This window comes from Pipra filicauda, unplaced genomic scaffold, assembly GCF_003945595.2.
Source record: "Pipra filicauda isolate LSUMZ 115617 unplaced genomic scaffold, ASM394559v2 scaffold302_size1215360_pilon, whole genome shotgun sequence".
Lineage (NCBI taxonomy): Eukaryota > Metazoa > Chordata > Aves > Passeriformes > Pipridae > Pipra > Pipra filicauda.
In genome coordinates this window covers 772,116-795,027 of record NW_024104424.1, presented here as the reverse complement: position 1 = coordinate 795,027, position 22,912 = coordinate 772,116, and the positions used below count along the sequence as shown (strand labels likewise).

General features: G+C 39.7%; 1 protein-coding gene across 3 annotated transcripts in view; it reads right to left on the bottom strand.

The window, feature by feature from the left end:
• The window catches only part of EPHA3 (EPH receptor A3), a 209,935-nt gene that overhangs the window by 64,595 nt on the left and 122,428 nt on the right, over window positions 1-22,912 (bottom strand). For all 3 annotated transcript variants that reach the window (XM_027722724.2, XM_027722731.2, XM_039383301.1), the window contains exons 4-5: window positions 7,060-7,215; window positions 6,356-6,691 (exon numbers count right to left, since the gene is read on the bottom strand). In XM_027722724.2, coding sequence (XP_027578525.1) covers window positions 6,356-6,691; window positions 7,060-7,215 — 492 coding nt within the window. The remainder of the gene's footprint in view (window positions 1-6,355; window positions 6,692-7,059; window positions 7,216-22,912) is intronic.

The window sequence follows — 22,912 nt, the reverse complement described above, 5'->3', positions numbered from 1 at the left end:
TTCTTTCCAATCTGAGTAAGTGTATGGGGAGTTTGGTCCCCCAAATTTCATGGAAAACTTCTTGCTATATAGATGAAAAAGTCAGAGTTAAAAGAGGATAGTAATTATTAATCAGTCCCTTACCTGGTCTCCCTCCAGCTGCCTTTATCCTCTTTGCACACAATCATGACACAGCAACTAGGTGGAAGGGGGGGCTCTGCAGGGCACTCAGTTCAAGCCCCTGCCTTTAGCAGGGTCAAACAGAGCAGGTTGCTCAGGACCTTGATTGGTCAGGTTTTGAATACCTCCACAGACAGAGATCTCTTTGGGCTAGACATTTAGACTAAAAATAATTTTCTCTACATTTAAACAGAACTGTTATTTCAGCTGGTGATCATTGCCTCTTGTCCCACCACTAACCACCACCACTGAGAGTGTCCCTCTGTCTTCTTTATACCTTCCCATCTGGCCTTTACTTACATGGATAAGATCCATCTGAGCCTCCTCTCCTCCAGGCTGAGCAATGTGGAGTCTCAGCTCTCTCAGTCTTTTCTCATAATGGCAGATGTTCCTCTCCCTTAATCATAGTGGCCCTTTACTGGTCTTGTCTCAGTACATCCATGTCTCCTTTATTGGGCTGGACACATCACCAGTGCTGAATAAAGGGCAAGGATCACCTCCTTCACCTGCTGGTAGTGCTGTTCCTACTGCCCCCCTGCTCCCAGATGGTCCACCAGGGACCTCCAGGTCCTTTCCTGCAAAGCTGCTTTCCAGCGTGTTGGCCTCCAGCATGTCCATTGAGTTAATCCTCCCCAGGCATAGGATGTACTCAACTGCAGGAGTGTTAAAGATTCACACTTAAAATAAGATGCTGGAGGAAGCTCACCAGAATTACATTGTGGAAAGCCAAGAAAATAAGAAAGACTCTCAGCTTCTTCACAGTGCTAAAAACATGATTGTTGAGAAAATGTTTTGTATCAATTTTACACATCATCTTGTTCAACTTTGGGACACAGACTTAGAATGAGAATTCCTTACAAACCAATTATAACACCTTCTTCAGTTAAAACTAGAGACTTTAAAGGTAACGGCCAGTAAATGCTAGTTGTTTCTGATCTCTTAATCAATTAAATAATTTTTTATCATTAGGTATATGCTTCTATCCCATAAGACTTACATAGATTGTGCTTAAACAGGTACCACGTTTAATTTAGTTAAATTCTAGGATATATATAGTTAAATTAGGCATATATATAATTAAATTAATATATAGGAAGTGCAGCTCCCTTCAGGAACATAGCAAGATGTATTTGTTATTGTTCACTTTGGGAATTCCCCAAGTTTCAACAAGCTCAGAATGCTTTCAGTATTTGTTTCGTTTTACACAATAAATACAGTGAAAACTGTATTTATTATTTATTAGATGTGCCATTATCATATTGTTTGCATGAATTTAGAGTTGCTGGAACAAGGCTAAACAAAACTAAGCAAGTAGATTTCAGATCAAACGGAACCACTTGTTGCATGGTGAACCTTCCCACCAGATCTGCTGGGAGGAAAGGATTCAGATACCACTGGGATGGCCAACACTTCCAAAGATCTGCTAATGATACAGATTTCTGCAAGTTCTAAAAGTTCTTGTATCCTCTGATTGCAAAGAACACTGAAGAGATGTCTATTTTAAATCCTGTGAAGTCAATTAGGTCCTTGATTAAAATATTAATCTTTTTGTCCAGCATTACTGAGTCATACCTTTAACCTGTATGACAGTATACCATAAAAACACTCACGGGGAAAAAATACTGTTACTTTCTCAGGCAACATCTGAAAAACATACAAAACTCACCTATGTCTCAAACGTAATGCCTGTTTCACACTGGACAACCTCCTCCTTAATTTTTGTAAACTGATTACCCAGCAGCATGACTGCATTGTCCCTACCAAATCTGAGTCTTTCTTCAGTGCATTTAATATCCTATTTCCATTTAAAAGTGCCTTGGGCTCCAGTGTGAGTTCCCTGCTTGCTACTAGCCCAAAGGCAGAACTGCCCTGACCTGAACTGGTTGACTTTTCCCTCTGGGTTACTTATAATGCTCCAAGGAAAATACAACATTCTGGTCTTTATAGATAAATAGATTTAAAAAAACCCACATAAACTTTACTCAGACACCCCAGTGAACCCAGAATATCTGTGCTGAGACACCTGATCCACGCTGGCAAGAAGCCTGGCAGAGTGGCATGTCTGTCAGCCTCTCTGCATGGCACATCCAAATTAGCATGCCATCTCCAAGGGTTCTGAATTCCATATCCTCTCCTGTAGCAGCCAGTGACCCTTTCTAAATGGGGTTGATTGGTGTTATTAGGAGATAACATCTGCCTGGTGCAACATATTGATGTGAGGTGAGAGCAGCAGCTTTGATATAACTCAGAGGAAGCTGTATCAGGCAGCAGCTGAAGGCCCGTGTTGCGTGCAATCAAAGAGGATGATCGACAAACTAAATTAAATAGAAGCATTTGCCCTTTCTCTTTTACATCCAAACCAAAGATAGAGAGACTCACAAAAATTAGTAAAATTGCAGTGTCCTACCTGTCTAGCCTTATTTACAAAACACCTGTGTTTTGGTTTTGCATTTCTTTTTTTCCAGAGATATCTGCTCATTAACATTTGCTGGAAGGGAAAGAAAACAAAGTGCAATAAAAACACGGCAAAAATCAGAACAGAGAGTTGGAAGAAAAAAACCCCAAACAATCCATTTTCTGAAACAATTCTGAATTTCCCTCAATTCAGGAGACTGGATCTTGATTTTTTTAATAGTTATGTACTGTAAAATGTATAATCCTCTTTGCTTTCACAGCATCAGCAGAATCACAGTTTGGATGTTTCCAACCTTGTAAGTGACGACTTCACTTCTAGATCAGGTTGGAAAACCCTTTAGGAGAATCTTACTGAGATTGTTACAGATTCTACAACTGAGAGTCACTGTAAAGGTGAATTTTTCAGCAACATTTAAGGTGACACTGTTTGTCTGAGTATATGTAAATCACAAATATGTGTGCATGTCTGTATATGGGCCCTTTAGGTACAAAAATGGAGCTGCTGTGCAAACTGACTGACTCTGAAAGTATCAGCTGAATTGTTAACACACTCTGGCACATCTCCCAGTTGCTGCATTACAGAAAACCAGTTTTATGCACGTTCTGATCTACTAGGCTGATGACGGATTCATAGGCAGAAATGCCCATGTGTGTGGTGAGACACATGGAAAGAAATGTTTGTACAATTTTCAGCAGGCCTTTAGAGCTCAGAGACCCAGCAAACTTAACACCAGCCAATGTCTGTCTAGTTCATTTGAAGTAAAGATGTACAATGCTCGAATTTTACCATCAAGAGAACTGCCCCCCCGAATCACGTTTTTCTGATAAGAAAACATAAAACACTCTGCAGCTGGAACCTGCAGTTGGGTGGGTAAGAAATATTCTGCAGAGCAGCTTTCACTAAGCTGGGACAGGACTTGAAAAAAGCATATGGATACTAAAAATCCAGGATTAAATCTGCAACTTCGCCACACTCATTGCAGGGGTACAGGATTCTCGTATCAAGGCTGGCAGAATTGAAATACCCTGGATTCTGGAGAGAATGAAGAAATCTGTGTTGTAAGGACCTTCTGCACTTCAATCCGCTTCCCCAAAACTTTCAGCCTACTGACTGGCATAGAATCATTGAATCATTTAGGTTGGAAAAGACCTCTAAGATCATTGAATCCAACCATTAAACCAGTAAAATTCCTTCTGCAGAATTGCTAGGGGCTCTGTCTCCAGGATCTATTCTGCTGTACTGATCCTGTCACCCCATGTGACAACTCACCCATGGAATAACCTCCCAAAGAAATACACTTCTCTTACTTCCTTGAGTCCAGTAGAGTTTAGTCTTTTAACCAAAGATTTATCCAACTGGTAGATACCCCTGTCCTTGAAGGAATGCACCTAAAGTCAGAGCAAATAATAGCCCTAGAGTCATGACTGGCTTTTGGAATCTTTTGGTCTCCTCCAGATCCAGCTCAAAAGTGCTTTATTCTTTTTTGAGACTCCTCCCAGTTAAACCCTTCATTACAGTGTAATTTAAGATGATCATACTTTTTCTCCACTACCGCCCCCCCCGCCCAGATGTTTTAAGAATGCCATTAGCTAAAAATATGCTTCTGGTGTATTTTGTGATCTTAACAGTAAGGGAATGCAAGACAAATTGCATTTTTGTAATTATGCTTTAAAAGATTACTTATGCACATATCTGAGGTCTAATTTTAGCAACTTGCAGAATTTCTAAAGGAATTCTAGTACAGTAAAAAACAATTGGCATGATCAAGAGACAGCAACCCATATCACCTAAATGTCCTTAAATAAAAAAAGGGCTATGCATAAAGGCAGGAAACAGACTAGAAAACTGCTTAAGCAGTCTGTGGATTGTATTAAACAGAGCTGCCAGTGCCAGAAATGCATTGACTTCGCCACATCCCAGGTACTGTGGGTTCCAAAACAAAATCAAAACCCACCCTGCATCACAGTGCAAAGGCAGTCAAGGCCCAGGGGGAAAACACTGCAAAGCAGGAGGCCAATGCAGAGAAACGGCTTTCACTGATCCCAGACATTCCATTCTGTGGAGTGTTCCCAGGTGATTTCTAACTGCTATAGTGATGAACAGGCTGAAAGGCAACATCTCTTCTAAGAAACAGAAGAAAAGAGAGCAACTAAACAAGACTGCTCAAGTCGCTGATCCAAATACCCAGAAAATGTTAACTATAACAGTAGCAAATTGAATGGACATAAAATGCAGGTTTCAGAGCTGAAGTCAATGCCTGAATGAGAAACAGCTCATGAGAAGATGTCTCAGCTGGGTGGATTCACCTCTGTCTGCCTAGCGCAGAGTTAGACAGCCCTTCAGAGCATTTGGAGAAGTAGTGACTGGTGTCTGGAAAACAGTCTGTTCTCACATTTTTATGCCTCTCACTAAAGCTGATCTGTGATCTGAGGACAAGAGATACAGCCTCTGTAGTGTAAAACACTGCAATGACATAGACCACCAGGAGCATGCCTACTTAGAACAATGTTACCTTGTTTGCAATTTAAGGAACACAGAAGTGTAGGTATTTTGGGGATGGGGCATCAATAGGGAAGAAATGGGAGAAGACTTACTGCAACCATGAATGTTTTCAGTACAAAGCCTCCTGATAGTGAACTCATGGAGCACAATAACAGAAATTTCAGGATCTAGTCTTTCTCTTCACTGGCAAACATTGCTCCTAAAAAAATTACACCTAACCAAATGCCAGAGAAGAGTCTGGATTCTTCTCATCTTTAAGATAAATGGAAGTCTAAATGAGAAGTAAGTGGTAGACTAGTGCAGCAATGACAAAAGCTCTGATCCAACAGTCAGGGCACACTGCTGTGCTCATGCAGTGAGTTTAATAAGTCTCCACAGACGGAGAGCATCATCATGGCCAGTCTTCGCGAACGAAGATTTGGGAAAGGTCTTTACCCTTTGAGCCTGCGCAGTGGATGTTTTAGGTGAGACACAGTGTGTGCTGAACTGAGCCCACCCTTTAATCCTGAGGTTCATCTGCCGGGGCCGAGCGGTGGCAGCGAGGTCCTCAGGACGTAGGTTTGTTTGAGTGACCTTCTCTTAGATGGATGGCCTTAAAGGGCTGACGAGCTCCATCTGCCCGGAGGGGTTCCCTGACCGGGAATCGAACCCCGGCCACGGCGGTGAGAGCGCCACATCCTAACCACTAGACCACCAGGGGTCCCCAATAGAAGGAGAGCAGTCCTTTTACATACTATCAACTACGACACCAGGACTTAATTCTGTATTCAGCTCCACACCCCCATCATGTTGGCAATAATTCAGAGTTGGTGAGACAACTTGTAAAGGGCGGAAAAAAAACCAAAAAAAAAGCTATGTTTTAAACCACTGTAATTTAATGTTAGCTTTTTATGCGTCTAACATCAAAGCCTTTTTTCACTTCTATTTAATCAAAATCAATCACTAAGATTACTAAAGGAATTTATGTTGGAGATTATTGAAATGAGTGTTTTATTAAAATCCGGTTTTATTAATAAAACACATTCTGGTTAAGGAATTGTGTGAGTCTGCTATTAGAGACTATTAACTGGGAACTGGGAGTTAGTCATAACAGTCATGCTGCCAGGTTCTTTGACAGAAACACATACTGGGTTTGTTTCTGTTTTTACTTTTATAAGAATATTCAAGTCAATTAGTTACCCTTGCACACTAACAGTCAGGTTAAATTCTGCAAAGTAAAGAAAGGAAACAAAAGTACATAGTTTTGAACAGAAAAAGGGTGATCAGAAAGAGACTCACCAGCCTGATTAGTGGTGACGCTGACAGCAGCATATTGTCTGGAAAGTGTACTCAAGTCAGACACCCCGTTGACTGCATCAATCTCAAAGGTGTAATTGGTGTGTGCCAAAAGGTCCACCACCGTCACCGTGGTGTTGGTGAGCCCAGTCTGACGGGGCAAGAATCTCACATTGTCGCTGCAGGGCTCGCACATCTTGGTGTTCCCTCCACATTTTTTGCAAATGATGTTGAAGGTGACATCTTTCCGACCTCCAGTGTCCAGGGGCCAGCTCCAGTCCAGGATAACAGATGTCTCATTGATGTTGGAGATCACATTTCTTGGAGCAGACGGTGGTCCTGTAAAAGGAAATCAGAGGAAGAAGTTTTTCTCTCTGAGAATGCTGTAAAATGAGAGTAACAAGGGCACAAAAAAAAGTAAAAAGCATAAATAACCAAACTCTTCCAGTTAGAGACTCCTGAAATATTTCACTAGACTACAGACCTAGACTATTAAGGATTATGTTTTCTTATAACCTCAGGGTGCAGTTGAGGATTGAGGGCTGCAGGTAGCAATTTAAAAACCCTAGCTCTCCACCTCGATGTGAGAAGACGCGAGGAAGTGGATGGCTGACTGCAATGGGACATGGGAGGAAGCAAGCAAGCTGTTGTTGAGGTACAGATGGAGGAGCAGGAATGACAGCCCGGAGCACAATGATGCTACTCACTGGTGCAAGCCATGGATGGAGGGTCTTTCTCAGAGCGAAAGTAATTCTTTTCACACCTGCAGTTCAGAGATGCATCTTCATAGGTAGAGCTGTGGGGAGGGCATTTGGCACACTTCACATTGCCAGCAGAGGCTTTGTAGAACCCAGGTCGACAAGCTGCAAAATAACAGGAGTGTAGTTTTTAAATTCCATGGACATCCTGACTTTAACGTGTGACCACTGCCCTGGAGCATATCCATATGTAGATCAGTTTGCAGACATTTATGGTCTAAAATTACAGATTTTTGTCATAATGAGAGCTGATGGAAATAAAACCTCTTGGTAAAATGTAGGTCTTCATGCATTGGCTTGGATGTGGTATTTAATTTTGCCTGGAAAACAGACCAGTGCATTGCACCACTAAGAAGAAACATTTTCTATTATTCATTTTGAGAACTTCACTTATTTTTCTTCTCTTCTGGCTAATTTACCAAAGCCTTGGCTCCATCTTGTATAAGAAGCTAACTTTATCCTCTCTCTACTGCCAAGGGTTACTTAAAAGGGCACACTAATTGTAAATTATGTCTCTTCAGTTCATCAGGACTAAGAAGGCAAAATCAAGAAAATAACCTGAACAGTAAAAGATCTATTCCATTTCTGAAGGATCATGCATCAGGCTTAATGAGCTGCTTCTGATACTATCAAGAATTTGCATAAGGAGAATACTTTTTACATTAACCCAGTCCTCTAGGGATGGTGCTTAACCCACAGAAGCTGCTTCTGAAAAACTCTGGGGAGTGGTGTTTTATTTACATTTGTACACTCCCTCTGTTTTGACTCCTGTTGTATTTTAGACTGACTCAGGGTCATGTTCGCATCAGAAGTAAGTTATAGAAAGGAACAGTTTAGGAAATAGCTTTTTACGGAAAACCTATGTAGTGAAATAAAAGTGTTGACTTTCCACCAATATGATGTCACCATTTGAAAACAATAAACATTTTTAAAAAGAGATGAAAATCAGGAATCAGCAGACTCTGCTGTTCAGCTGCTGCCTTCCCCTGAGACGAGCATCCATCTCCAAATGGAATTTCTGAAGCAAAATATTCTGCCTGACACTGGTCACCCACAGGTCTGCGCTCATACCTACAAAAACCACACACTAAAAAAAGGACCACATCTTAGAGCTACACCTTTTGCTACACTTTGGTTCCTCAGCAAACACTGCTTAACACACAAGCATGTCAGGAAAACCCCAGTATATTGTCATTACAAATATAATGTTAAAAAGAAGAGTAATACAAAGAAAAACATGACTTCTTTCTGCGTCTGGGCCCTAGACAGTTAAACTTAGGTACCTGTCACTGAATTAAATGCTAATTTGAAGCCAAAACAATGGGTTTACCCGTCCTATGTAACACAGTTTGCAATTTTGCTTATGGAGATGAACTGATTCATTAACACGGCATAAAATCTGATATACAAGATTATGTGGTCATGCACTGCCAAAACAGCAAAGTCTTTGGATGGGCAAAAAGTCTGAATAAAAATATCAGCATCTTTGTAAATGATGGAAGAGACAGGGAAGCTGCAGCATTATACTGGATGTTCAGCTTTCACATTATTGTCCGTTACCAAAACCCAACTGAATAACTGGGTAAGGCAAATTTGTTGGCTGGTTCCGAGTGCCAAACACCTGAGTGAAATGCACAGACAAGTAGTGAGGAACTACTCTGTCCTGCTCTGAAACATCTTAATAAAGGAAACCCTCCTACCCCTGCACTGAACACAGCATGAGAAGCATGAAGTGTGTCACAAGGAAGCATTAATCTCAGCCACTCTTCAGCACTTCACAGCCCTGCCTGCAGCTGCTCCCTCTGACTTCCATGCTGGCAAAGCAGCTGGGAAAGACACCTCTTGCTCCAAACTTCTCTCCTGCAAGCCCTGAGGAAACAATCCTGAGTTCGAGTCTCTGAGGCATGGGCCCAACAGGCAATCTGTGAAAGTAGAATTGCCAAAAATGACCTTGTGGGGAAGTTCCCAGGGCCCAACGCCAACCTGCCCAACCTGGCACAGCCTGTCCACCTTCAGCTGGAATTTCTGGTGTTTCACTCTCCTCGAAGGCTGCAAAGGTGTTTGAGGAAATTAAAGAAATTAAGCCAAATTAAGGAAACCTAAGCCCTTCTTACACCCCTCCGCTAGGAGGAAATGCAGCAGGAAACAACTGGCTTTTTTTTGTTTTCCTGTTATTTTTGCAGCCTTTTATGACTCAAATCCTATTTCCTCCCAAATACTGGCCCATGATGTACCTTGAGCAAGCCTCTTTGGTGTCCCTCTGGCTGACAGAAGAATCTGCAATGATTTTACTTTGTTCCCAGCCCGAAGACAATGAGCCTGATAGAAAAGAATGGATTCCAATCCTGTTCTTTCCAACACTCATAACTAAGCAAACTCATTAAGGAATAAACACCACAGTACATCTGCCCAGCTAACTACACAGCACTTTCTCCAAAACTCATCGAAACTTACTGCCAGGCATCAAACTCCACTGGTTTTGCCTCTACTCAGCTTGAAGGGACACTTTTACATTTATGGGCAGGCATACACAAGGCAAAGATGTATTTAAGGATATATACAACAGAATTTTTTTACTAATTGTATATACTAGTTTAATATAACAATTGGAAGAAAACTAATAACATAAAACTGAACATTTGTCATGTGGTTGGTCTTCCTACATAAGTGTTCAGTTAGCTGACAGAACTACAGTAAGACTGTGTATTTGGGACACTTTCAAAGCACCTGCCACCAGCATTTTAACACAGCAACAAACTGAACATAAGTAAACAAGCTTACATAAGAAGTGGACAGATTCTGTGGAGAACAGAAAGGTATGAATCAAATTGCTGCATTAATCAATGTCTCTTTCATCCCTCTGGTGAAAACCCACAGATTTCATCGAAGAAAAGGTGCCGGTGGTGTGGGGCCAGGGAAAAAGCAAGAAGAAAGAGGTGCATGCAGGAAGCACCCTGATAACATGACACCAGGTCTTTTCTTTTCCAGACGGACAGGGATTTCATAGTTTTGCACTTCTGCTATTGCAGTATTAAGAGATCAGTCAGGGTGAGGGCATGAGCAGGTCAGACTCCTGCTGTCCCAGTATGCCCCAGTAAGGGCATACCAATCTCATGTCTTCCCCTCTGGCTGTCTTGTACTTTCTGTCTTTGTCTATCAGACCAATTTAAGATTATTCACAACTGCAACCCAAAGGAGAAAAAAAATAATACAATCATACTTGAAACCAAAGCATGGAAAGGGAGGTGCCAGTGAAAAATGTCGTTGATGTACTTACTATAATTATTCTTTTCCTAGTAATTTTTTTAATTCTGATACATGAGACAGAAAAAATAAAGCTGTTACTTCAAAATGCATTCATTTCTCTGTCAGAGAAATTGGATTACACATACTAATGGAAGAAAGTTTGGTTTTTTGAGGTGAGTATCATGGCTTTGGTTTCAGTCAGGTTGAAAATAGCACAGGAAGTAGCATAGGAACTCTTCACAGAGTCTGTAATTTCTGCACAGAAACCAGCTGTGAACAGCAGTTAGTTTTTCTCAACAATTTCCTCTAAAAGCTAAGAAATTTTTCTTTCCCTTACAAGGGGGAATGATGTAAGAGGAAGTAGATGTAATGGTTCAGGAAGAAAAAAAAAACAGTCTGATTTCAATTTCTTTTATTTCAGTGCGAGGCCATGATGACTTTGTCAAAGTGTGGTAAGAATTTCAGGACTGTATGAAAATGAATTTCCTTAAGCTATAACTGATGAGTCTATCTCAGTGGTAGAGAGAGGGGGAAGTTAGTGAAAGAAAAACGAATGCATGGTAGCTACTGATTAAAAAAATGTGACTATCTTTTCAACAGCAAAGTGAATTTAGCCTCTGCTTGACTAACTTGTGTCAGATGAAAACATGGTCCTAATTAAGGGTTAAATTATTCATTTAAGTTGAAATTAATTTTAAATTAAAATATAAAACTGGTGGTAAAGAGGAGCATTTTAGTATGCAGACCCTGCAGCCCCCTACACACAGAGCAATATCGCCAATTCCCAGCTGTAAATACCAACTAACAACTTGAGCCTGCACTGCCTGAGCCTATGACTTCCCAGCCCCAGAACTCCAGGCCTGACAGGGCCTATCTCCCTGCACAAGGTCAAAGCAACTCTTCATTTGCAAACTGACTCACACTCCCTCACACTCTGCTTTTTGTGCTCTGAACAGAGGAAGGATGCTTTGAGGCAAGGCTGGAGCATCACAACCCACTGGAAATGGATATCCACATCCATGACACGGGGTGTTTCCAGCATCCACCAAATGATTGTTTCCTTCCTTTGTTCCTCTGCTCTTCACTAAAACAGCCCAGGTTGAAATGTCACTATGGCATTAATCCACAGCATTTAGGAAATAAGGGAATTCAGTCATAAACCTGTACAGCTCACAGATAGTAGGTGTTAACTAGACACATAGTGGGCAACCCTGGGACAAACCTCCTGTCCCCTGCAGAGAGAACAGGGAAACGTCCCCCATGTGTGTGGTCACTGTTAGAGGGGCTTTGCAAACTATTCCCACGATCACCTGTGGGAATGACATACCAAGGAGCAGCAGCAGAGGTCCTTAGGCTGGACCTGAAGCCCCAGGATGACCTTTGGCTCATCCCAATGCCCACATCCAATCTTGCATCTTTGCACTGTTCTCTAGCCCCTTTTAAAAGTGTTTCCATAGCTCTTTTTTCCTCCCTTATTCACTAAGGCACCCTGCTCAGGAGTAAACCATACTTTCTAATGCAGGTTTCCTGCGAAATCCCTCAGAGCACTGAAATCATCTTCAGGAGTTCTCACTGTTTATTAATGTATGAAAAGCCACATAATTTATAGGGTTATATGTATGTATATATGTATGTATGTATCATCCTCTCTCACTCTCTCTCCTGGGCCTCTAGGTACCTTCTTGTATATGAACCTAGCCCAAATAGGGTTCTAAAAATTACAGTGTATATTTGGTTCATATTTCCACTGAACTTCAGGCTCTTGTCGTCAGATCTGAATAAATAGTAAGACAACATTTAAGTAAGTAGGTCTCAAAACTAAGTACTACTCCTTACAGTAGAAATAGGAATATCCCCAGAAAGAGGCAAGGATACTGACTTTCTCTCATTGCCAGTAGGACTCTATTCTGCTTGTTGAAAATATAAAAATTTACAATTAAAAAACCCTTACAATTATTCTTTGTATTCTTACATTGCATTCCCTATAGTCTTCAGCACATTTGACATAATACCTGAAATAATTACAAAATAGCTGGTGCTAGGAGCAGCTGCAGAAGCAACCCAGCCATTTTTTTGCTAAGCATTATAAACAAATCAATAAAATCTGATGCTGTCTTTTCTGTGCACAAGACATACCTTTTACTCTGAAAATGCAGACATAAACCTAAAAGTTGCATTTTAAATACTAAAGTGAATTCCAACTACTCCTTTCATTATTAGAAAAATTATGGAAAAATGCAACTGTTTTCTTTGCAGGGGAAACTACTGCAGAGGGAAACATGCATCATGTGTACTTTTGCACCTCTAGACTGGAAAATGCAGTGATCACAGCCAAAGCTGCTGCCAGACTAGAAGAACTACTGCAGCTGTCCACTGTTAGAAGAAATCAGCAATTAACAAAAAACCTGATGCAATTTCTTTCCTATCAGCAATCCTCCTCCAATAGCAAGAGGCCAATAACCTGAGAACTCAGGAAACCATCTCTCTCCCCTCTGTCCAACCCCTCCAGCCTCTGTGCCAGCAGAATGGACTGTGCTGTGTGCGGGGGGCAAGGAGTCAATGCACTGTGACACTGAAATGGCTCTAGAAAAATACACTTCAGAAAGAGCCCTTTTCATTTTTTACACCTGAAAGCTGCTGCTAGCACAAAAAAAATCCAATAGTATTTAATCTTACTCATGAGTAAATTTCTGCTTTTTCCTCCCCACTTCATATTTTATAGTGATCTGTGACCTTAACATATTTTAATCAGATGCTTTTTAAATTGGCTTTAGTCCCAGGTCAAGTCATTCAGTAGAAACAATTCCTGTTCTTTGTTTAATAACTGTTACTGGCAGACATATTAATTATATGTACATAAGAGATAGTGTCATCCTGAGGGAATAACACTGCACCTTTTCAACCACAGTTTATAATAGCTCCATGTTATGCCTTGCAGGCTTCTCTACCTCTTTTTCTGCAGTGCATCACAGACATGATTGCTACCAGCAATACTATTTAAAGTGCAATGTCAAAGACAGCAGGTCTAAAACATGGCAAAGATGTTCTGGTTTGTGGGTACCCTGTTTCAAACTATGTGAGGCATTTGAGCTACTCTGCAGGCAGTTCTGGGGAAATCTTTCCTTAGCAGGGAGACACTAAGTATTACAGGCTCAGAGTTAAAGCAAAATACACAAAGCTCTACCTTAATTCCATCCATACTTAGTGAATCACTTAAACAAGTATTTGAACTGGCAATTTAATAAAATCATGTTTATAAGCACTAGTTTTCACTGTCCCTAAACAAGATGTTTTCCTGAATCAAAGATGGACACACTGAGATATATTAAGCTACTTTTGTCAAGCAAAGAAATTCCATGTTCTGGTTTTTGTGTTTTGGTTTTTTTAAAAAAACTTAATTTAGTCCATAAAGAGATGAAAAATAGCTTCCTAATTCAAGAAGCATTGCAAAACCCCTCCTTAAGAAATAGCAGAAAAAAATTCCCACCAACATCAACTTGAAAAGGGAAAAAGAGGTTGTACAAATATACACACAAGGAATTTTAAATGATCACTCAGCAAGGATAAAAAGCAAAGAAATAATTTTTCCCCGACACAAAAATTACACTGTAGACTCCTCAAAGGCAAACTAGACATAGAATCCCAGTAGCTTCAAACAATAAATCCTCACTGTTTCCCCCTCACAACTACAACCTAGATATTATTTCAAAAACCTGGAAACATAAGGTTTGATACACCTGTTAATTTAGTTTTTAACAAAGGTTAATTATTTTAAGCCCCAATTGTACTGTCCTTGCTGTAGAATATCCAGTGTTTGGTTTTTTTTTTCAAGTTATTGGTCACAATTAATTTCTCTGATATTCCACTCTAGTCTAGGTAGTCAGTGGCAAGTGAAAAAATGATATTACCTTCAGATTTGGTAGCTTTTTAGCCAAATTAATGTATCCTTGTTTTTTATTATGAGTTAGGGATGCCAGCTGCTCCTGCTGTGTCTTTTCTAAGCCATTCCTTACCTTACAAAGACCTATCATGAACTTATCTTCTCTGTGATGAACAAACAAACAAACTTTTCCATCAGCTTTTATAGGAGTATCTTCTCAGCCTTTGATTATAACCATCTCTGGTTCTGCAGTGTCATTTACCAGGCGGAAAATCTCTTATTTTTTTCATAATGTGTCTGATGAAACCAATTGATTTATATATATCAATTGGACTATATTTTACCTCTTACTCTCTACCATATTTGGGCCTCTGTTTTGTTTTTTATTTTTGGCAATCCATTGACCAAGATGTCAATGCACATATCCCAAGCCAAAACAGTTAATTGAGATGTACAAAAGGTATATATTTTATCTCAGGGAGGGAGGAAAGGTGTTCTTTTGCAACTTTCTACCCTTGTCAGCACGTTCGGGAGTCTGTTGCTTGTCCCCATTTTGCAGGTGAAAAAAATCAATGCAGAACGGGCTCCAAATCCAGTGTTCTTTCTTCCATTGACCCCTTGTAATCCATGTGCTGCCTGGTGGGTTGTGTGATGTTACAAAGAGTTCAGCCCAGCTCCCCGATGACACAGGTCCACTACTGCAATTAGCATGAATTAGTACTTTTGTTAGTAGTCTCAGCAGAGCTGTCAAATTAATTGGAAAAGAAATGTAACAAATGCCTTCCCCTTAGAGATATTCTCTCAGGTCAGGGTTGAGGCATATTGCTTGAGCAGACTGGGGGAAGCTTGTGTTCCTTCCACCCTTGCTGAACCTGTTTGGATGAAAAAAGAGAGGACTGTGGCTTCTTGGGCTGTTAATCCAGTACCTGTCACAAGCAGCCCACTGACATAAAAAAGACAATCAATTTTTATGCTGGTTTTGGCTGGGATAGAATTAGTTTTCTTCATAGTAGCTGGTATGGGGCTGTGTTTTGAGTTTGTGCTGGAAATAGTGTTGATAATTTTTATTTTATTGCTGAACAGTGCTTGCATAGCATCAAGGCCTTTTCTGTCTCTCACCCCAACCCACTAGTGAGTGGTTTTGTTTTCTTTGTGCATGGCTTTTGTTTTCACTACTAAACTGCCTTTATCTCACTCCTGACTGGATGGGGAGGGGCTTAGTTTTCAGCCTGGTTTAAACCATGACAATTTTATAACACTGAAATGTATCAACTGCTGATAAAGTAAGAATAAAAAGGCTCAATTAATGCCCAGTGACTAGAATATCTATACATTCATTTTTCACAAACTCTCACTTTATCATAATTCATAGTTCCTTCAGTTTAACTCTAATTTGCAGAAGTACCTAAAAGATAGCTCCCTGTTTCCCTAACTTTAATATATTTTAATACAATATGCATATAAAATATATATAAATATAATTTTTAATTCAGCCTCTGGAGGCTGAAGACACAGCTAGATGCATATAAGCCTCAAAGTTTAGGAAGCAAGCACTGGAGATGCTACACTGTCCTCCCTTACAAGAAAACAACCACCACCACCACCAAAAAAACCGAAAAAACCCACAAAAATAAAACACAAACCAAACACCAAAAAAGTTGGCATTTTTAAGCACTGAGATTAACAGGGGATGAAACCCTAAAATTGTGTGGCTATGCCTCATTCAACAAAGGGCTACTGAATCCCTTACTGATAGTTTCCCTGCCAACCATTTGACATATTGCCTCTTGAATTCACTGGGAGGTGGTGCTGGGAAAGGGAAGCTCTTAAGAAGAGAAATGGTGCTGCAGTGGCAGGCATTTAAACCTGTAGGAAAAAATCCCTTTGGTTTAAGACACTGTCACAACTTGCTGACATAAGTCTGGGATATAATTTAGTGTTTCAGAACAAAGCTATACTTTGTAACAGGGTACAAGAAACAGCCACTGCTTTGCTAATGATGCTCTTAATGCCACTTAATGGGTGCATCTATATAAGTATTTTAGCCAACCTTTTAAAGCAAAATCTCAGTTCTCCCCTCTTGCCACGACCTGATTCACAATGTAAAGTGTCTCCAGACCACACAAATATATATATTCCTCTATACTGGAAGATGCACTTCCTGCTACAGGGAGTCTATAGGACCTGATAGAGATATTCTGGAGTAAAATCAGCTGAAATTGTTATGATATTGGCACGGAGTCCTTCATACCAACTGCTTAATGTCAGTGATCTGCTCCTACTTGGCCACACTACTTGCTAATGTAGACTTAAGCCATAGGTACCAACCTTCAAACATCTCAGTGCTGCCAGCATTGCTAAATTTGTTGGATATTTTCACAAGAACAAAGTTTGAAAAAGACCTGGTAATGGGTAAAGAGGATGATTTTATTATTTTAAAGCCATTAAACATATAAATACAAATAAACAGACATTATAGTCTGTATTTTTACCATGTTTAATGGGATGTGGAACAGGCACAGAGAGGTTTCAGTGATTCCTAAAGAAAGGCTTTAAGCAGAAGACCAAAACATTGCAGCTTCATCACTGTCAGAACAAGCTCTTCTCTTCTCATGCCTTTTTCACTGACTATATTTTCATTCTTCCAGCAGAAAGCCTGAAAATTAAACAGTTATGGCCTCTGGGGACATCTGTGCACTGACAGTCTTCTCACAGCTGAAAGGAAAAGCCCAAGGCTCTTGCAAAACTATCTAACCACTCAAGTGCAGTATTTATACATTGTATGCTTTAGCAAAATTTTACCTGTTCTTATTTGTTTTTTTTCCTTTTTTTAAAAAAAAAATTCTTAATTACTTACCATGCATTTTCTATGCATGTATTAAAAAAATCTGGCTTTGCAGGTTAAGCAATTATCCACTGAACAAAAACCCAATTAAATGTAAATTAAAAAAAAAATCCCACAGTTCAGCATTTTTATTCACTAGCCTTATACCTGTGTGAATCCAAGGGGGGTAGAATCTCAGCTATTTAGAAAACAAAGAATCTGATGTATTGCATTTTACAGGGTATTTGCCACAGAATTAAATCTTTCCTTGCAGAGGGGAAGCTTTACAAAGAGCAACAAAAGCGAGAACTCAATATTCTCCAACAGCATTCACTTTGCAATGCAGAAAATTTATCAGAAGGGAGAGGAAACTAAGTTTCCAGTATTGTGTTCTCTAAAAAAATGATATTGTGTGCTAGTATAAAATGCCACATGTTCAATTAACACTTTTCAATTCCACTGAAGCTCAACGCTAGCAGCAAGTTAATACTACTGGATTTTATGTGGAAAATAATCAAAGAACAGCATTACAATGTATATCATGACTCTGCATTATGTTTTACATGAAAGTTTTTGCTGTATAGACGTCGTGCCATTTTCTGAATGAGGGAACAATGTTGGAAACACAATGAATTTAACTATAACATTGTTTTCAATATTCATTTTTTTCCCTTCTTGCTTTAACATTCAAAAGCAGACACGAAGGAGGATGAAAGGACATACAAAACCCTCAAAAGCTGAAAGCATTTAGGCAAATCCACCATGAGATACAAAATTCTTCATCTATCAGTACCAATTGGTGCAGAATAGAAGCTATGGTCGGTTTTTTCCCTACTAGAAATATTCCCAGCTACTCCCACTGGAATCCTTTGGAGCTGACTAAGAGGTTTGAACCATGGACTCTGTAGCTGAGCTGAAATAATTTTTCAGCTTTATCCTGGAAATAGGGAAGTCAAATTACACCTGGTTACTTTGCTTAGTAAAACTCTGATCACAGATCTCTTTCTAAAAGACCTATTTTAGTTTTTCTGACCAAAATCAGGTCATAAAACCCGATGGAACATTTGAAAATGAAGTAAATTATATGGTAGGATATTGAACCAAAATTGAATCTAACTGCATCAGGGCAGTCCATTGCTGTCTAGATTATAAGTGATATACCATCACATATATATATAAAACACAGGAAATTGTTGCACAGTAATAGAACAGTAGTTTAATCAGCCATCTGAAGAATAGCCAATATATTCAAGCACAGTCGTATTTTGATCTGTAATGAAAGTCCTACATTTTATCATTTAATAAAGCCTTTTAAATATTCTGTTATGTGCAAAAATTAAAACAAGTTACAGACAAAGAGTAGAGAAAATCTCAAGACAATGAAAAAGATTTTCTTCTTTCTAGGCTCTCAGTAGTCCTACCTATAGCAAGAGGTAGTAAAGATGGACAACACCAATATTTATTTAACATGGAGTATACAGCGGATTTATGACAACAACAAAGATTATGTTGTTCAACGAATACAGAGAAGCTAATTTCTCCAATGAAAACAATCACGTCAGGAAAGCCTGTTCTTGAAAAATTAAGTTATAATTGAAATAATTTTCTGCTTGACTTTGACCACTGGTTTCCAGCACATACAACATTGAGAACTTTTTGTCACTAACTACTACACTTGAAAAAATGGCCAGTTGAACATCCAGCAGTCAACATCACTGGGCATCAGACATGAAACTCTCCTTTCAGACCCTATTTCTTAAATCAGAACCACACTAAGATAAAATGAAGGTAATACTGTTGCTTGCTCTGCAGAAAAGATCCCAAGCTACACAAGGTACTATTTTTTTAACAACAAACAAGATGTAAAACCCAGAGACAAATGAGACCCTAGGAATCCCTGCTGACACAGAGAGGAGAACAGGAAAAAGGTCTGTTTGTGACTAGGTGGTTGTACATCTCACAGTCACTGCTAACCACGTGCATTTCTGAGAACCCAGAACTGAGACCAAGTTCCACACTGGATGTAAAGGCTTTGCAGATTGATTATAGATCCTATATAAGCTTCCCAACCCTGTGCTAGGATGTTATGTGTACCACAGGTGGACCTGAACTCCCAAGGAAACCTGCTACTTTGGTGTTGCTTGTCCAGAGCCTGCACAAGGATTCAGGATGGGATAACACTGGACTAGAGGTTACTTAAACTGTGTCTTTTTGCAAAGCCATGCTTCAGCAGATCACAAACTCTCATTTCACCACCAAAACCACAGAGTAAGTGTGTATTTCAGTTGTAAGCATCCTATATACAGTTTTTCTCCTATTTAAGGCTCTGTGCTTCACACAGAGGAATCCAGTTGGTTGAAGTATAATAGAAACCTCATAATAACAGATACAAAAACATTCATAAGCATGTTCTGAGCCCAGTATAAACCTCAGTGTCCATGTAAGTCAGTAAAGCTTTTATACATTGTTTTTAACTTGCTCCTCTCCTTGCTGCCTGTCCTGCATGTTGGGTTAGAAGTACACAAGTGATTACCACAGACAAGTGTAACTATTTTGAAGATACTGAAAAAATGCATTAGTGAAACATCCTATTACAGGCTAACTAATCTGAAATGATCTTCCATGGACATGAATGTCACCAAGACTGTGGTCTGCTGTATTGACATCATCTATGACAGCTTCCCAGAGTTACAAACCTGGCACTGCAGACCCAAAACCGCGTCACAGCAGCTGATTAAGCACTCACATCCCCACTTGGTGCCAGGAAAATGGCACACACAGTCCTTCATTTTAGCTTGTTCCCACCGTATGAATTAACTGTGCGGTGAACCTCTTCTGGACTGCCTTCAGCACTGATGAAATACCCTTATCTGAGCAAGGGTCAGAAATGTGAGGGCAGGTATAAGGACAGGGAGCTTCTTCCAGCAGCATCACAAATTTCTCTGTGCAACTTTTGACAGGAGTCAGGAGCTGCTGTGTCCAGCTATGAACTGGGACACTGCTTTGCACTGACCACTCACTTCCAGATACAACTATAGTTCACTTTCTAACTGTTCCCTAAGAAGGAAAACTTTTCTTCTACATTAGGATTCATGGTTAAAGAATGTTTTGCTCTTTTCCCACTTCTCGGTTGCAGTGAACATTGGGTGAAAAGTGTGTCCAGCAAACACTTGAAGCAGTCTAGCAGGAACTAGCCTTGTTGAATAATGTAACTTAAGAGCGTAATACTTGCAACTGATTTAATAGCTGTCAACAGTCCCAGTTTAGAAAAGAGTGATGCAATACTTGTAAATTGGTCTTGAATCACATTAATCCTCCCTGTTACCCCCCAAGTAGTTGAAATGTTACTGCCCTGCTCGGTTGCACCCTCCTTTTGCTTTGCTTTATCTGTGGCAATGGTTCTCCTCATGACAGAGGAGAATGACCCCTATCCTTAACTTTTCAGAAATTACTCAGAGTAAAGTTACTACCATGATCAATTCAGTATGAGACTCCACCCAATTTAATAGATGTCCACTTCCAGTGTTCAGAAGCAAAGATTAAATTCAAGGGATGACTGCGGGGAAGAAGAAAGAGCAATTCCCAGGGCTGGTTCTTCTAATGAACAGAGGGACACGTGGAGCACTTTCTCCGCACCCTAAGATTCTTTCACTGGGAATCTGCAGGGGGAAAAACAACCATCTAAAATTCACCAGAAGAAATATTAAGCTGCCTAGTGGGCAGAGGCAGAATGTCCAGACTTCTGGCTTGTAGGATGATTTGTACCTCTCAGTCTTTGCATATCTGCACTACTGACAGTTCTGAAAAGAAAGCTACTTTCACAGACAGGTGACTTCTTAGAGAATTGAAACTGATTCTACCATTTCTTGAAAATATCAGTTTTTAATATCAATATTATAAAATCTTAGATTGGTATTTAATACTGAAAACCTCCTGCTGCCCCCTATTTCATGCACTCTCCAAAGACTCTAATAAGATATGGATATTTTTATCTCATTCTTCTTACAGAATTGTTTCTGCAGCTTTTACAACTATGGCACAACAAAGAACAGGATCTAGGGCTCAGCTGGTAGTAAAGGACAGTGTTTTATTAAAAAACATCTTTCTTCTCAAATGCTTGGCTTTGCAATGTGACCACCTCACAAGGTGATGGCAATGTGATTATAACCTCTGCAACAGCATAACAATACTTCCAAAGTGGTGGGGGAAGGAAAATAAAATTCTCAGAAAATAGGGATGCTTATCCATGGTGGATTCACTGTGTACAGCCGACGATAAACCATTTTAAGAGAGCTGTAACAGCAGCAATCACCAAGCAAACCCAAGCCATTTTAGCCTTTGTGTCTGAAACATGTGCGAAAGGCTACAATAGAGATCCCTCCCCGTTTTTTTTCTACTCTGGACTACTTCAGGTTTTTCTCAGAGAGAACTTTTACTGAGAAAAGGTTTACAAAAGAAACTTGTGGCCCTTTCTGGAGCCACTTTTGATGAGGTAATTTCTGTCTCAGAAAAGCTTTGTACAACCAAAACAATTTGAAAATGAAGCCTGTAAACAAATATCAAGTCAAATTTTCTACTAGGCATAAACAGAGGTAAGGAAATACTTAAGGAGATAAAGAAAATAGTAGAAAATAATCATAAAACAACAATAGGAGGAGAGTCTAAAAATTTTTAATTAGCATTTTAGTCATTTAATTCCTATTATTTTCAAATAAGCCTACTACCTCAACACTCATTTGCACTAAGATACCACAGTCCAAGTAAAAAGTAGAAGTATAAAGTAATATCCTTCCTAATATACAGGGGAAAAATACGTTGTTATTTTCCTAGCCAAATATTCTATGAATTCCAGATCACTAAAATAACTTGGTTTCATAAGAGCTCTTGAAACAGTTCCAGTTTAAGCAAGAAAAGATTTGGCCTGGATGAGCAGAATCCATGAGATTATTCAGTCTTTATATCCACTAAATTTAACATTGGCTCTTTGGGGATGGACTCCCAGAGATGAGACAGAAAAGGGCCAGTGAAACACTGCCAAGTTCAGTGTTGAAAAACTTGGAGTGACAGCCTGGTTATCTAATTGCCAGCAGCAGGCAGCAGCAGTTTTTAAGTAGCAAATTAATATGTTCAGGGGTTATGCAAAACAAGAATAATTTACAACAAACTGGTATCAGGAGCAGGTTTAATCAGCCACGATCTGAAAATTCTGAATTCCCATTAAAATAAATTGGAATTGCATTTGCTTCCACGTAGCCTGATTTTGACAGCAGAAATGTTGAGTAGTGGAAACAGATTAGTAGAAGCTTGGATTTATCTACAGACTTTATCTCTCTAATTATATATTTGAGACTGGGAAAATTAGTATATGAAATAATGGAAAAAGTTATTAAAAAGTTACTATACAGGCCAGGTTTTTCCCCACATATGGAAAACCCAGTTCAACTCTGAGTCCAAGAGAGTCCAGATCAGCTACTGAAGCAGTGACTAAGTTCAGAGATAGATAAAGAGAACAGAAAATACAAAAGAATTGGGGGGAATAAAACCAACCCTCTCCTCTGGAAAATTTAAAAGGTTTTCTTCCAGGAGTGGCACCAATGAAAGGGAACATGACCAGATTATAAAAGGTCAGCATGAGAGAAGCGGTTAAAATTGATCTTGCCCCTGGGGTGAGACTGAAAGTCCCCTTTTCAGTAGCCCTGCAGAAAGGTCCTTCCTTACTCTCTCTCACCTCAAGGGCCAGGAACTTCTTGGATGGGCCTTTAAAACCCATAAAAAAGTCCTTCTGCATCAACAGATATTCAGAAATAGAAAAACAGGCCACAAAACAACAAGCACCCAGAACTGATCACCGT